This window comes from Pelophylax lessonae (genome assembly GCF_965119305.1).
Source record: "Pelophylax lessonae genome assembly, chromosome: 5".
NCBI lineage: Eukaryota > Metazoa > Chordata > Amphibia > Anura > Ranidae > Pelophylax > Pelophylax lessonae.
In genome coordinates this window covers 93,875,437-93,892,407 of record NC_138772.1, presented here as the reverse complement: position 1 = coordinate 93,892,407, position 16,971 = coordinate 93,875,437, and the positions used below count along the sequence as shown (strand labels likewise).

The following is a 16,971-nucleotide window of genomic DNA, read 5'->3' as shown; positions in this document are numbered from 1 at the left end:
CAAAAGCACCATACTAACAATCCGAAAATCGGCAGATCGGTCGTCGGACGAATTTTCCCTGCAGATTTTCTTATCGTGTGTACGGGCCTTTAGAGCTCCTTAAATAGTTGCCATTTCGCACAAGATGAAATGAAAGGGCTACTCTGCAGATTTTAAAAGGATACCAGTTTTTCCACTACTCTACTGCCCATTACCAATTACATTTATTTTTGATTGGAATTTTAGCACTGACAGACAACAGCGGGAGAAAAATTGTCTGAGTAATTGCTGCTAAAGTTGGAAGAAAGCATCACTGAGGCTTGGTACTGTCCTAAACGTGTGCATGCCACTAAATTTCTTTTTTCCCAAAATAGAATTTTTTAGATTGCAAGTAACACTGTACATTCAGTACTACCTTTACATAATTCTTTATGAGCACTTTAAGGTCGTGTTCATTCAGCATTGTGTATAGCAGTACAGTACACGTTCTACTGCAGATCTATGCAGGGTTTTTATTCCAAGTAAAAATTAAAATAAAAAAGGATGACTAAAAATTTTAAATGCTCAGGATATCAGTTTTTAAAACTTTTATTCTACAGTTGCAGAATCTGTTTTTAAACATTAAATAACATATTACAAAAATATATTTCAAACTCTTAATACAGCTCTTCACACTCAGTGACCTAAGACTACAAATGACTACAAATGTTTGCACCCAAATAAAATTTAAATTGAAAAAAAAAAAAAAAAAAAAATTGTTGCCCGTGATACATTTGCTTTGGTGGATGTCTGATATCAATAAAGTTTAAACAATTGAAATAATGAAAAAAAAAAAAAATCCATTTTAAAACAAACACATTCTGTACCTTGACAAATATATGAGTATTTTACATAAGTGCATGTATGGATACATTTGTGCAACGTTTGTGTAAAGAAAGTGTAAGCGATAGCTCTGAACATCAGCGTTCGTTCGAAAAAAGCAGGTTACTATACCATGAGAGGTTGATGTAAAAAAAAAATGAAAGGACACACATCCACACACACACACAAGGGCCAAACAGTAATGTGTTTTTCAGGCTGTGCAAGACTGTTTTTGATGTGTGCAAGTTTTATTAAGCAGAGCGAAAAGGGGTGGTAAAAAAAAAAAAAAAAAAAAAAAAAAAAAAAAGGATAATATGGCCACCATTGGTAAAGGCCAATCAACTGTAGAAGCATTGGGACCGCTAATACCAAGCCCCATTTATAAAAACCTCAAAGAAAAATAAAATGGAGGCCCTGCTCACAACGAAACTCCAGCCGCCTCTTTTGGCGACAACAGAATTAAACTGGTCGGTCTGAGCAACACCTCCACATTCTTTCCTTCCAGTTATAAACATAGGGTCTGCTGTATAGCGGTCAGGATTTCACTAATCCGCTTGCAGCATTGTATGGCCCAAGCATGGTGAGTTGGAAAAAAAAAAAAAAAAATACACTCTAGGGTGACAACAGAGCCTTAAGTAAGCTTACATCACTTAAACCCCTGTATCAGACCCCCACCCATTATAGGAGAAGGCCACTTGCATAAGGCACCATTTTTAAGGTCAACAGTGCGTTAACAGCTAAAAAACCGGAAATTAGTCCTCAAGGCATAAATAATAGAAAAATTAGCTGCATGAGAAAAATCAGTCTAAGCTATAGTGGTTTTTCCCACTTTTTTTTTTCTCCTTTTTTTAACATTATTTTCTTTTTTTTCCTTTTTTTTTTTTTTCAGTTCTATACATAAGTAACGTAACAACAGACCAATTGTATTTAGCTGCTCTCAACTGGAATCATAACTGCAGTCCTGATTAAAGAATGGAGAAGCGTACACATTTCCCCCTGATCCATGCAATACCTTTTCTATTATAATGAAGTTATAGTTGTGTTATAATTGGTAGATACACAGCTTATACAATGGATTACAAACGATCGTTGTAGCAAAAACGAGCTACTTGACACATTGCACGTTTAATAGCTGCACCAGACAACAAAAGCACCTCTCACACAGGAAAGGGATCATCTGCTTTTACAGGGGGGAGCTTAAGCGCCTTTCAGCAGCAAGGCACCCCCTTTCCAAGCAGGATGACAGATGGTTGTCCCATATAACTAAGTATGCCATAGCATACAAAACATTCAAACCGTTTTTTTTTTTAATAACTATTTTTTTCATATTTTTTTTTTCTATTCCCTCACAGCTGAACTCAACCATAACAAAAAATAAAAAGTTCTTCCTCATTCAGACATTGGCTCCTGGTCACCATTCAGTCACCCAGTCATTAACATTCTCAGTGCACATGCTCACGGCAACGGCTTAGACAAGCCACTCAGAAGATAAAGCACCAATAGTGCACAGGCCCGGTCAGCTCCAGAAGTAGCACTGTAAGGTGGCTATGCCGCATCTCACACGATTGATAAGCCCTGCAAAGCCTCTTGGAGAAAGTGAGGTCTTGAAGGCAACTGGTTAGGGTGCAAACTGGCATGCTTTGGCTGGAACTCGCATCCCTCGCACAAGGCAATTTAACCTTGAGGTTACTCTAAATCACGTGACTTCCGCATTCATTCACATGTGTCGCTTCATGTGCAGAGCCAGATGGTCTGATCTGGAGAAACACCTGAAAGAAGAGGACAACATTCTCAGAACAGGTTTACAGTTAAGACCTACAGCAGCAGGTTTTGCAAGCTTTAAATATTTCTTAAGCAAGATCTACAGTAGCAATGGAACCTTCAAAAGTATAAATTGACCACGATATATATATAAAAATACACGATTCCCTATAGTGTCAGCTAAACTTCGTAGCATGCAACAACTATTAATCGCACAGAAAGGAAAAAAAAGAAAAGAAAAAAGGGGGATAGGCCATCCTCTATGGCTAACTTAGAGTGGAACTAAACCATCATATCATTTTCAGCCAAGAAAGTTGATCAGATACAACATCAAATATTGACAGCTGGAGGTCCCTCCCTTGTCACTATTCTTCTCTAGGTGAAAACTTGTCATAAGTAATAATAATAATAATTAAGCGACTCACGCTGATAGCAGGGGAAGGAAGCAGCAGATAGAAATTACACTTATTGCTCGTAATGGAGACAAGTACACACTATAGAGGGATGGGATTTGTTCAGATTTCATGCCTGAGGATTATCTCTTTAATGCGCAACTATTTTTTTTTTTAGCCAAGGAAGCCGCCCCGTCTTGGCCTCTTTTTGACCTTCAACTACCATAATGTTGCACATGTGATCAGTTAGGACACCAGCCATTTGAATGTTTGACAGTTTGGTTGAGCGCCCAGCTAATGTGACAGTTACATGCCCGGCTTGTGCCAATAATGTAACTTTTTTGAAATTTAAAGCATTGTGTTTAGTGCCACTAAATGCTACAACAACACAGCAGGGGGCTATTTTTTTTCTACCTGTAGTACCTATTCGTTATCCTTGGCGAAAATTTACAATTTTAGTTACTACTGCCACTATAAAACTTCCAGTAAAGTTCACACAGTGACGGTGATGGGATACATGCTGCACTTCTCCCAGTCCATACGAGGTGAGCTGTATATACACAGATCTGTCTATGCACAGAAAACTTCACCTATTTTTATAAAAGACGTAGCGTGAGGTGCTTTACAGATATGGCCACCTATAGAAAACAAGTGGCCAGTGTGTCCAGATCTTAGCTGCGGTAGAAGCATAAAAAAACAGGCCTTGTGAAAACAAGGCAGAGAGAGGAGCTGGGTAAGCTGCTGCTTATAGTAGCAGGCAGTTTGTCATTTTCTAGAAACCGTCATCTGAAATGTGTAATTTACGTGGCAACCGTAGCAACAGAGAGATTCATAGAAACTAGATGCTATAACTGATCAAGCTGATCGTGGAAAGTACCAGACTTCAGCTTTAATTTTCCAACCCGTACTACAATATGACAATTGTAATGAGGTTGCTATGGTTACCAGATATTTTGTAATAGCCTTACACATCAGGCTGTCAACATATTCTAGGTTTCTTTTATCGACCATAGCTGCTATCTTGTACATGCAGAAAGGGTCCAAATCAGGCGGTGGGTGCAACTTTTACATCCACCAAGATGCTGGACAGTGTAACGGCAGGGCTTAACAGAATAAAGGCCAGCAATATCATAGTAAGAGATATAGGCCACTAAAAGAACACACAAATGTCAGTGTCATCTGCTTTAAAAGGTAGAATTTAATTGGTGGTAAAGGCATCATTTTTTTTTCCCCTTAAAACATGTTATACTTACCTGCTCTGTGCAATTGTATTGCACAGAGCGGTATCAAACTTCTGGAGTCCCCTACCAGCGCTCACCACTTCTCTTCTGCAAGTACCCCTATAGCAACCTATGTGATATGGGTGCACTCCTGCCGGCGCATTTCCAAGCCAGGCTGAGTGTCCATAGAAACACACAGCACAACTGGGCCATGACCCTCCCTTCCCCCTCACAGGATTTGATTGACAATGGCTCCTGCTGCTGCCACTGTGTCCTGTCAGAACAGAAGAGCAAGCAGCACTGCTGAGGACAAACACAGCGCTGGATCAAGAGGAGCCATGTAGGTGTCTAGAGGGGAGGCTGGGGAAAGGGGAGCGCCAATATTGGAAGGCGTTTAATACAGAGCATGCAATAAAGGTACAAAACCATATGCCTTTGGAACCACTTTTAGGCAGTCCTTTATTAAAACTAGAACACTGCCCAAGTAGACCCATATATAACAAACCAACTCCCCCACCTCCATCCTTCTATCCAGGTCAAGATTAAGTTCCACTGTTTCTCTACATTAATGCCCCGTACATACGTGCAGATTATCTGCAGACTTTTGTCTGCAGACTTACCTTTTATGTAGTGCAAGGGCCTGCCGGATTGCATACAAATTGAAAGTGTTTAGGTTTGACCTCATATTATATGGTTTTGGTAAGTCTGCAGATAATCTGCACGTGTGTATGGGGCATAAGCCACACTGCTTCCATTCAGCTGTCAAATGCTGGAGACACTACTGCCCAGCAAAGTCTGATATCTGAATGGCGCAATCTCCACTTGGGCAATCAAAGCTGGTACCGGGTTCCAGAAGGGCTCCTAAGCGGCTGAACTAAAGTCCTCTTAAGCGGCTGAACTGGTTCACATTAATGCAATATCAGCAGCCATTTTTTTTTTTGTATGCATTGTGACGCTAAATGTGTATATGTCAATTCAAATTTGCAAAACAAGGAAGGGCCTACAGGGAACAACAAAGTAAAGTATAGACCCCATCTCACCTGTCACAATGTGTGCACTTGAATGGCTTGGCACCAGTGTGTTTTCGGAAGTGTCTGGTCAGTTCGTCACTTCGTGCAAAACGCCACGTACAGCCCTCCCATGAACATCTGTAAGGCTTCTCTCCTGCAAAATAAAAATCAGAAAACAATCTGGTTTAGCGAATTGTAATTTTAACTCTGGAAAGCAATTTGAGAAAAAGAAAAAAGATCTGTTTAGAATGATCTAATCACAATTTACACACAGCTGTAGAGGTGTACAGCCCCCTGGCTTTCAAATGGTTAGTTCTGTTTCTTTGCAAATGGAGTAGTGTATGGTTCATTGTGTAACCTGAGTAATTCCATTAAGCACACACTAAACAAATCACAATGGAATAAACATTTGTTAGCCTCAGTTTGCTCATCAAAAAGTAAACTTGCAAATCTCCCTGAGTCCTGGGGAAAGAAAAACTAATGAGTAATTGTCTAAGCTGACTAAAGCTGCATAGTGAACGACATCTGTAAACTGTGAGAAACTAAAAAATGCATTTTACATGACGAGCTGGTGACAGGCTGAGGACATTGTTTTGCATTGTGATTTTTACCTTTACAATCAGTGGGAGTGTACATAGAAGAAAACTGGAAGCGCTGGAAGTGGCAGAAGGAATCACAAATCGCAGCGCTTCTTTAAAAGCTTAACTGTACTTTCAGCCTAAATCAGCTGAATTAATTTCAGTTGCATCAAAACAAAAAGGAGATTTAAGTCTTATAGTTTGTACTGTTTAGAAAGCAGCCACAGCCTGGAGTTAAAAAGCCTGTCCACTGCCAACTTGCTGACGAGAAAGACCCTTGCTCTCAATGTGGAAGCAGTGGTCTCTCTGCAGCAATCTGACACCCTCTACCAAGTCAAAACCTATGGCTTTGCAAAAAAAAAAAAAAAAAAAAAAAAACACACACAATCACACTGTAAGCAATATAAAAATTAGGCACACTGATCTTGGAAGTATTAGGGCTGTGACTGCCCTACTTCTGAAAATCCTAGTCACCTGGCTCCAAACCATAATCAATGACTTCAGTAACTTCTAACCAATGGCCAGAACAAGCATGAGTCAGGGTACCTGACATCACGGATTTTACTTGCCACTTGCTTGTTTCAGGTCAGTGTCTCAGGTGTTGAAGTTAGAGGCAGCTAGGCAACTAGCATTTTCAGGTCAGCAATGGTGGTCTACACATATTTCTCTGCAGAGGTTTCTTAGAATGTGTTGCAATAAAAAAAAAAAAAAAAAAAGTTTCTTATTTGGCTGTTTGCAGGATTCTTCTAAGCAGTTTTAGCAGACTCAGACTTGGTTGTCAGACATGGATATCTAACAAATTGATGGTATGGTCCTGCAGGCTATTGGTCAATAGAGCCCTATTCTATAGCATCACTTGCTGCAGCTTATACAAAGTGGCACCAGTGCATATATATATATATATATATATATATATATATATATATATATATATATACACACATATATACATACACCCAAGCCTGGTAAAGGAGAAGTCCATGTTGATTTACCAAAACTGGGAAGTGCAAAATCTAGTGCAGTTCTGAATTGTAGCCAATCAGCTTCTTCAAATAAGCTTTCACAAAAAAAAAAAGAAAAAGGGAAGCCAATTGGTTTCTAAGCAGAGCTGAAATAGAGGTTTTTACTCTCCAGTTTTATCAACCACCCCCCCCCCCCAAAAAAAAAACTAGCAGTAGTCAATAAGGCAATATTTTAATTGATAAAAACAAAAAATATTTTAACATCGCAACGATTAATTAGCTTTCCATTGAGTAAGTGGGAAAAAAAAAAAAAAGACTAATAAATTTTGAAGGCTTCCAGTCAAGTTGTAATCTTGTGTTCGAAGAGGAATATCATCCCCAAAAAACATATGGCAGCTGCCAATAGTGTGCATGTAGATCTGAGTTTTGGCTACTTTTGTTGTTTCTTTTAGCAGTTAATATAGCCCCCGTTCACACTGGGGCGACCTGTCAGGCGACCTGCGCGCCGCGACCTATGAGGTCGCCCGGCAAAGTAGCGTCGCCCCAGTGTGAATGGGGCCATATAGTCAGGCTGGACAAATCTCAGCTTTCTAAAGAAAAGTCAATGTAGATACGTTTTTGTGCTTGTTTACATTAATAGAAGTGTGCTGGTTTCATGGCTACGGTCGGAAAAACATCCTACCGACTACTGAATTTGACTCTGGCTCCTATCCCACCCATTTATTGTACAGTTTTTTTTTTTTTATTTAAAAAGTGAAAAAGAACAAAAATAAGATATGAAAATGGATGTCAAAAATGTAAATGTTTGTATTGATCCAAGCAAAAAAATAAAAAAACTTACATTTTTCAAAGGCTGAAATTGAAGTGTGCAAAAAATAAAAAAAGGAAACTGGAACGATGAATGAGTAATGGGTCTCTCATCAAACTAACCAGCCACTGCATGACAGCCAGTGTTGGATGACACACACATTGAAGAAAAATGCCTTGCTCTTTGTGTATGTGCTCATTCATTACTATTTTCCTGTGGACACAAGTCAAGGAAAGACAATGGATATTTAGGAAGCTCATGCTGGGTAAGCATTATGCGATGTCTTTTCCTGGACGCACTCTCTGTAGTCTAAGCTCCAGCCTCACAGCAGGAAGGAATGAGGAAGGACTTTCCCTAAGACAAGGATTTACCATGACATCACTGATGGACTTTGGGTTTCCACCCTGTGGTTGTGCAATGACATGACAGCAAGGGATTCCCTTCTGTCAAGCCCCTTTTATTTCCCAATTATTGAACAAGCACTGACCTGTATGGGTGCGCTGATGTGCTTTTAAATGCGAGCTCTTGGTGTAAACTTTCTTGCAGCCATTAAAAAGACACTTGTGGATACGTTTCCGGCCGTCCGGCGAAGTCTCTCCGCTGGTCGGACTACCCTGTTCAAGAGTCTTTCCAAAGCACCCAGCACGTATTTTCCCTGGGGAATGGAGCTCTCCAGTGATAGCATTCCACAAATGAGTGGGGGACTCCTTGCCTTGCTCTGGGGACGAAGGTGGGGTAGAGGTGACCGACGAGCTAAATGGCTCCGTTTTAATCACCATGTCACCGATTGGGTCTGAGGTAAATTTGGTGGTCGGGGAAAGTTCTTCAGAGCTGTCTGACAATTCACTACTAAGGTCAGAGTTCAGGCTAGTTGTCTCTAAATTCTGACTGTCAGAAATGTCCTCGGTTTTGATGCAGATAATCTGAGGGTCCGGGTCCTCCTTTTTCTCACATGCCAGGATAAATTTGGTCCAAAGGTCCTCTTCTCGATCAAACTTGAATTCAGAGGCCGAAACGTAGCAAGGTTCACTTTGTAGGTAGCGTTCAAGTTCCAAGCACGTCTGTGAAAAAAGCAAGATAGAGAGAAAGGAATGAAAATTTGAGCGGTAATCACCAAACGCCTGGTTTACGAAAACTGCAAGCAAACATGGGGGTTTGATTTATTAAAACTGGAGAGTGCAAAACCTGGTGGAGCTCTGCATAGAAACCAATCAGCTTTCAGATTTTCCGTGAAAGCTTAACAAGCTGAAGTTAGAAGCCGATTGGCTACCATGCTCAGCTACACCACATTTCGCATTCTCCAGTTTTAGTAAATAAACCCCACGGAATGATTACACATGGCAACCACGTTCCATATGAAACCTAGGTAGACTTCAACTATGGGGCTGATGTAGAAGACTGATGGAAAAGCGGAAAGAATAAATCTGTAGCCAAAATTTGTCTTGTTTTCTTAGAAAAGTAAACATGAAGGCTTGGCATTGCCACAGGCAATCCCAAGTCTTCAGTTCTCATAGATTTACCTATAACTATCATTCACTTCTCCAAGCAACTTGCAGCGACAAGCACGTAGCACAATCAGAGTTGTTGCCCATTGCCTCTAATCATATTCATTCATCTGTTGAACTGGGAAACACAAAGTGGTTAAGCTGACATTTGAAGTGCATGACAGTCTAGTCAGAATAGCACAGGAGGCCCAACATGCTGCAAAGACATCAGATAGCCCACATTAGTCATCAGATATCCTCAGTAGCCCACATTAGTCATCAGATATCCTCAGTGAATGAAGACTGATAAAGGCGATTGCTGACTACACTTTGAGCGCTGCTCTTTGCCTCATTCACGTAATCGGTCGTATACCACAGCTATGAATAGGCAACTGGTCAAAATGGACGCTAGTCACTTCCTTCCAGAAAGTAAAAAACGAACCTCGTAAAAAGCCAAAATTTGCAGAACTGCCTCGCTTACCAATGAAACTAAATGCAGAAGCCGGTGGGGGGGATTTGCAAAAGAAGGAAGCAAAAGATGCAACCAACACTACAGATATTGACTAATTATATAAATGGCTGATTAGAGGCCACAATTCTTTCAGAGACTTCTGGAAATCATACAATGGACAAGAATTTGATCTGCTAGCCAATAGTACAACTGGATGAGTCATCTGCATTCCTTTCACGCTCAGCCAGAAGAGAGACTTCCTTTTGAAAAGCTGACGGGAAGCCAAGGGACTATACTGGTAAAAGCCGATTACTCTTGGTGAATACTACGTTCAAACTCATACAAATTAAAAAAAGAAGAATAATGGTTCTTAACATTCTGTGGTTAAGGCTATGCACCGTAGAATGGATCTTGGTCTCAGCTGTCCCCTATGTTGCTGTAAAACGTCAGCACTTATTTTTGCACGGACCTGGGTCCTCACTTTGGCCCCATGGCCGGCAGACACAAGCCATCAACATGCCACACATATTTCCCTAGCTAGCAAACAGCCCCAGGAGGGATCCCATACTGCACTATTGTATTTCCTCTTGTGGTCTGAACAGCAATTCAAATTAGCAGCATGTTGCAAAGCAAAAAAAAAAAAAAACCTGTACAACTCAATGATTACATTTTCCTATAATTAGACAATTGCTTTGCTGTGCAGATGAGAAAATGCACTCTATTGATCCTGAAAATGAGGGGGGGGGGGGGCACAAGAATTGATTGGGATGTTGTTAAACTTTAATAATCCGGCTACTTTAAATTCTCCATTATGCAAATAAGCGCAGGGACCAGGAGATGGGCCCTGTGATAGTTTAAATGTCTCTGCAGGCTTTCTGGGAAGAGGAGCTGGCTCCGTGCCAAGATCTAAAATGCCTGAAGGAAGCTACTGAGATCAATTTCAATCACACACAAGAAGATCTGCCTCTTTGATGGCGAGGAGGAGGGGGATGAATACAATTAACCAGGAATGTGAAGGTTGTAACACTTTAGTGCTCGGCTCACAAACAAACACACAGACATTTGATCTCTTAATTCATTTGGTTAAAAAAAAAAGTAAACATGATTAGATGGGCAGACGAGGACAACGACTGTGACAGTCTCAGGGAAAACAATGCAATGACCATTGACAAGCTGATACCACCGTATAATAAAAGTCTGGTTTGTTTGGAGTGGGATAGAACATACAAAAGGTCTGGTTGGGGAGAATTAGCCTTTTGTTTCAGTGATTAGTGACGGTCACATAACATCATTGGGGGGGGATCCTTTATTCCATTAACATTCCATACTAATGTACACTGTATGAATCATAATCAAGGGGATCTGACAGGTTGGCGCGCTGATCTTTCCAGATGAAGGACATGCAACCTGTAGGTCAAGGCCCCTAAAGAAGCTCTCAAGATTCCCAGACATGACATTCATTCTATTCATAAGCTGCCTACAGACTCTGAATGATCAATGCCCCTAAACAAGCTTTCAAGATGGTTAGACTGCCTATTCTTTCAGCTAGGAAGCCATTTAGATGCGGGGGTGTGCAACCTGTGGATGGAGACCCCATAAGATCTCTTGAGATGGCAATTCTACTAGGAAGCAGTCTAGATTTGGGGTATACAACCTGTAGATGGAGACCCCATAAGATCTCTCGAGATGGCAATTCTACTGGGAAGCAGTCAAGATTTGGGGTATGCAACCTGTGGATGGAGACAACCATAAAAGTGTTTGAGATGTTCATTTTATTGGGCAGCTGTCAAGACGTTGGCAATGCAACCTGTGGTTCAAGAACCCATAAAAGCATTCAAGATGACCAGACCTGCCGTTGATTAAACTGGAAATTCGTGTAGATGTGAGGTTTGCAACCTATGGGTGAAGACCCCTAAATAAGCTTTTGAGATGGTCATGCATGCCATTTATTTTACTGGAAAGCAGTCTATATGTAGGGAATGGAAGCTGTGTATATGTGAGGTATGCAACCTATGGGTGACGACCCCCAAGTAGGCTCTTGAGATGGTCATGCATTCTACTGGAAAGCGATCTATATGTAGATTATGAAAGCTATGTGAGGTATGCAACCTATGGGTGAAGACCCCATAACAAGCCCTTGAGATGGTCATGCATGCCATTCATTCTACTGGAAAGCTGTCTATATGTAGGATATGGAATCTGTGTAGATGTGGGCTATGCAACCTATAGCTAAAGACCCCCCCCCCCCAGGCAAGCTCTTGAGATGGTCACACATGCCATTCATTCTACTGAAAAGTGGTCTATAGGTTTGGGTATGAAACGTGTGGATGGAAACCCCATAAAAGCACCCAAGATGACAATATTTCATTCATTCTCCTAGATAGTCTAGTAGTAGGGTACACAACCTGTGGATGAAAGCTCTTGAGATGGTAATGCAAGCCATTCATTCTATTAAATAGCTGTCTAGATGTAGGCTATGCAACTTGTAGATAGAGACCCCCCCCCCCCCCAAACAAGCTCTTGAGACGGTTATACATAGCATTCATTCTATTGGGTAGCTGTCTAGATGTATGCTTCGAACCTGTGGATGGAGACCCCATGACCAGATGTGTCATTCATTCATTCTACTAGATATTGGTCTAGATGTGGGGGTACGCAACCTGTGAACCCCAGACAAGCTTGAGATGGTCCTACATTATAGGTACCCTGTAGGAAGGACACTTCAAGCTCAGCAAAATAAAACCATGACCCCCCCCCCCCCAAGCATTGGGTTCAGCAGCACTGGTTGGATCCATCGGTATAAAAAATTTAATCATGCAAAAAACAAACAACAATAATAATACCACCAACGGTCTATAAGACCTGTGCTGACAGATTACCCCGATTAACTGTCAACCGTCTTCAAAGCAGCTGATTTAAAAAAAAAATAATAATGAAGAAGTGACAGGAATAGCTTTTGGCAGAGCCTGTCACTAAGCTGACAAGCCCCAGCTGTATAGTTTGGACCCAACACAAGCACAAAGTTTTGCCAAATGGCTGCACGGTTACTAGTGAAACCCAAGCTGCTTGAAGCTGTCAGTGGAAATCACAGAGAGCTCCATGCACAGCAATGCACCCCCCCCCCATAGCAGTACACAAACTGTCACCCTGTACATCCAATGCATGCAGGATCCCTGCTGTATATTCAATGCACCCCCCCCCCCATAGCACAGTACACAAACTGACACCCTGCACATCCAATGCATGCAGGATCCCTGCTGTATATTCAATGCCCCCCCCCCCCATAGCACAGTACACAAACTGACACCCTGCACATCCAATGCATGCAGGATCCCTGCTGTATATTCAATGCACCCCCCCCCCCCATAGCACAGTACACAAACTGTCACCCTGCACATCCAATGCATGCAGGATCCCTACTGTATATTCAATGCCCCCCCCCCCCCCATAGCACAGTACACAAACTGTCACCCTGTACATCCAATGCATGCAGGATCCCTGCTGTATATTCAATGCACCCCCCCCCCCATAGCACAGTACACAAACTGACACCCTGCACATCCAATGCATGCAGGATCCCTGCTGTATATTCAATGCCCCCCCCCCCCCCCCATAGCACAGTACACAAACTGACACCCTGCACATCCAATGCATGCAGGATCCCTGCTGTATATTCAATGCACCCCCCCCCCCCATAGCACAGTACACAAACTGTCACCCTGCACATCCAATGCATGCAGGATCCCTACTGTATATTCAATGCCCCCCCCCCCCCCATAGCACAGTACACAAACTGTCACCCTGCACATCCAATGCATGCAGGATCCCTACTGTATATTCAATGCCCCCCCCCCCCCCCATAGCACAGTACACAAACTGACACCCTGCACATCCAATGCATGCAGGATCCCTACTGTATATTCAATGCCCCCCCCCCCCCCATAGCACAGTACACAAACTGTCACCCTGCACATCCAATGCATGCAGGATCCCTACTGTATATTCAATGCCCCCCCCCCCCCCATAGCACAGTACACAAACTGACACCCTGCACATCCAATGCATGCAGGATCCCTGCTGTATATTCAATGCACCCCCCCCCCCCCCATAGCACAGTACACAAACTGTCACCCTGCACATCCAATGCACAGATGATCAGATGAATGGATAATAATATGCAATGCACAGATGAATGGATAATAATATGTAATGCACAGATGATCATATTAATGGATAATAATGCACAGATGATCATATTAATGGATAATAATGCACAGATGATCATATTAATGGATAATAATATGCAATGATCAGATGAATGGATAATAATATGCAATGATCAGATGAATGGATAATAATAGGGGGGAAGCTGATCCTGGGGTTTACCTGTTGCCAGTACTCCTCCAGGGATGGCAGGGCAGAGAAGTAGCCAGTGTCGTGCACAATTTGAAGCTCCTGGAAGATGCTGCACATTGGTAGAACATCCATGACTTACAGAAAATTCAAAATTAGAAAAAAAAATAAAAATTCTAATAGATAAAATCTTCTAAAAAATCTAGAAGTGCTACCATAGAGTCAGAGCAGATCTGTGATAATAATAGGATAGAATCCAGAGCTTGCAGAGGATAGATCCCTGTAGAATGGAAGAAGTACGCCAGCTTTTCATGCAAATGTCATTGCATAGCAATTAGAAGAAAAAAAAAAAAAAAAGCCCCAACAGAGGATCCCCCCCCAGTCCACAGGCAGCCAGACACACAGGGCTCAGCCTCCTCCTGGAGCTCACGGCTTGCTCAGTGGTGCAGACAATATTTGCAAACACTGAAGTGACTGCAACTGTAAACCACTGCAAAAACTTCCCTATACAACCCACGAGCCAGCCCCCCACCCTCCTCCTCCTTCTCCACGTGATCTCATTACGCCGGCTCAGTACAGCGGCCAATCAAATGTCACTCGCTGCCCCGATGTTTCTATGATGTCAGATGCGCCCAATCGCGGCGCCCGGCGCTTCGGGGATGCCTCTCGCGTGACGAAATCCTTCCCTAACGCGCCCTTTAATTGGCCAGATTCGAAATTTCGTTCCGCCCCCGGGAGGGCCGGGTGGAGCCAGCTATTTTTAGATAGGTATATAAGACGGCGGCGGCTCGCAAGACAGCTTCAGTGCGCTCGATGGCCGCTGCGAGCGCCTGTGGGTTCTCTGTGGTGAACGTGACAAGAGCTGCGGCTGCCTGTTTCTTGCCGATAAAATCACGATGAATAAAATAAAACTATGTCAAAGATAAATTCCGGGTGTGCGCCCGGCGCGGCCATTTTGTGTGTACGCGCTGAGCGGAATGTGTGTGATAGGTTCTGGCGGTTCAATGGCCGCCCGGTCGCTGGCAGGGAATTACGGCGCGTTCACAGAGCTGATATGTCTGCTTATTAATAATGTGTGTGAGCAGAGCGAGCGCCCCGCCCCCCTCCCCTCAGGTCACAAAATGGAGTCGCTCTTGTTTACTCGGTTTGGCTCCAGCAGGAGGCGGGCCGTTCCCATCCCCCCAGCTCAGTTGTGTGGAAATCCAGTCCCGTGTATAGAGAAGTGACAGGAGAAGAGAGAGCTGAGCTCACCTCAGATGTGTCTTCCCTTCCCCCATCACATAGTTCTGTGAAGTGTGGAGGAGCAGGTTCTCACCTTTACAAAAAACACACAAAACACACTGACAACAGCAATAAAGAAATAAAAACACCGACTAGGTTCACAATTGTGTATGAGCTCCCATTGAAGTCTATGGGGCCAAATACGCACCACATAAGCGCTGAACTGTTTTCCAAGTGCGGTGAATAAGCCCCATAGACGATAATGGGACTCCTGTTGTCACACAAGAAATAAGCAGTGCTGTGAATGGGGGTTTAAGCCTCGTACACACGATCAGATTATCGAACGATCTGTCGTCTGTTTTTTGTTGCATGCGAGTCTCATATGGAAAGTGAAGAGGTTACTTTCATACTAAAATTCCCGTATGACAGAATTCTACTTCAGAAGTGATGTCATGTGTTGGATTGTTTTGTTTGTGTTCTTTCATTTCTGAGCATGCCTAGTCTTGCTCTTACGTTTTTTTTCGGATGAAAACTGTACTAATTAAACGAAAATCACACATTGTGTTGACGTACGATAAAAATTTTATAGCCTGCACATCCATGAAAATTCATAATCGGCTGTCGAAATCACCATACTAACAATCCGAAAATCGTCAGATCGTTCTTCAGATGAAAATTTCCTTCTGATTTTCGTATCGTGTGTACGGGCCTTAAGGGCCGGATCACACTACAATGCGGTGCAGGAATGCCCACGCTCTCTGCGTGCTCCCCACACCGCGTTCAAAACGCACTGCAGCTGCAATCTACAACGGGTGTCAGTATTAACCATTTACCTACCGGGCTCCTTCACTCCCTTCCTGCCCAGGCCAGTTTTCAGCGCTCTCACACTTTGAATGACAATTGCGCGGTCATGCAACACTGTACCCAAACTACATTTTTTTTTCCACACAATTACAGTTTTCTTTTGGTGGTATTTAATCACCACTGGGTTTTTTATTTTTTGCTAAACAAGCAAAAAAAGACAGAAAAAAAATGTCATAGGTATAAAATTTTGCAAACAGGTAATTTTTCTCCTTCACTGAAGTGTGCTGATGAGGCAGCACTGATGGGCACTGATAAGGCAGCAATGATGGGCACTGATAAGCGGCACTGATAGGCAGCAATGATGGGCTCTGATAGGCAGCACTCAAAGGCAGCACTGATAGATAGAACTGATGTGCTCTGATAGGCGGCACTGATAAGGGCACTGATAGGCGGCACTGAAGGGCACTAATAGGCAACACTGATGGGTGTCACTGATGAGCATTGGTAAGTGGTGCTGATAGGTGGCACTGATGAGGAGACACCGATGGGCACTGATAGCTGGCACTGATGTGCTCTCATAGGCGGCACTAAAGGGCACTGATAGGCAGCACTGATAGCTGGCACTGAAGGGCTCTGATAGGCAGCATTGATGGGAATTGGTAGGAGGCGCTGATAGGAGGCACTGATTGTCAGCACTGGTGGGCACTAATAGGCAGCACTGGTGGACACAGTTTGGCAGCGCTGGTAGGCACTGTTGGGACTGCACTGATAACCAGGATAATGATAATTAGTGCCCTGATTATCAGTGCCAATGTCCCTTTAACAGAAGCTGGTTATCGTCTCTCTTTTTCTCTCCTCATGCTGTCAGCGTGGGGAAAGGAGTGCCGATTACTGGGCTGTATTTACATCCATGATCAGCTGTCATTTGACACAGTTGATCACATGGTAAAAGACAAAGACAGACAGAGGCGCCTCTAAGTGTAGACTTTATGCAACAGGTTTAATGAATAAAATGATGCACTCACGTTAGTAAGTATATATTCATGCCCATAAGAAAAAGTTCCAGTGTAAAGAAGTGTACATCATC

At 42.8% G+C, this 16,971-nt stretch overlaps 1 protein-coding gene across 1 annotated transcript; it reads right to left on the bottom strand.

Annotated features, from left to right (window-relative positions):
* Nucleotides 1-1,387: 1,387 nt before the first annotated feature.
* On the bottom strand, nucleotides 1,388-14,023 carry KLF6 (KLF transcription factor 6). The gene is made up of 4 exons (XM_082259841.1): nucleotides 13,893-14,023; nucleotides 8,059-8,632; nucleotides 5,254-5,377; nucleotides 1,388-2,609 (listed from the first exon to the last, which is right to left on the bottom strand). Exons 1-4 carry the CDS (start codon nucleotides 13,992-13,994, stop codon nucleotides 2,558-2,560), a joined length of 852 nt encoding a protein of 283 aa, XP_082115967.1. The 5' UTR covers nucleotides 13,995-14,023; the 3' UTR covers nucleotides 1,388-2,557.
* Between the last annotated feature and the right edge of the window lie 2,948 nt (nucleotides 14,024-16,971).

What these genes read in the sequence shown, in the direction of transcription:
- KLF6 (XM_082259841.1), bottom strand. Translation starts at nt 13,994, where the DNA reads ATGGATGTTCTACCAATGTGCAGCATCTTCCAGGAGCTTCAAATTGTG. An exon ending in TGGAGGAGTACTGGCAACAG is followed by an intron (nt 8,633 to 13,892) that starts GTAAACCCCAGG and finishes CTTTTTTCACAG; the next exon opens with ACGTGCTTGGAACTTGAACG. An exon ending in ACATCAGCGCACCCATACAG is followed by an intron (nt 5,378 to 8,058) that starts GTCAGTGCTTGT and finishes TTTATTTTGCAG; the next exon opens with GAGAGAAGCCTTACAGATGT.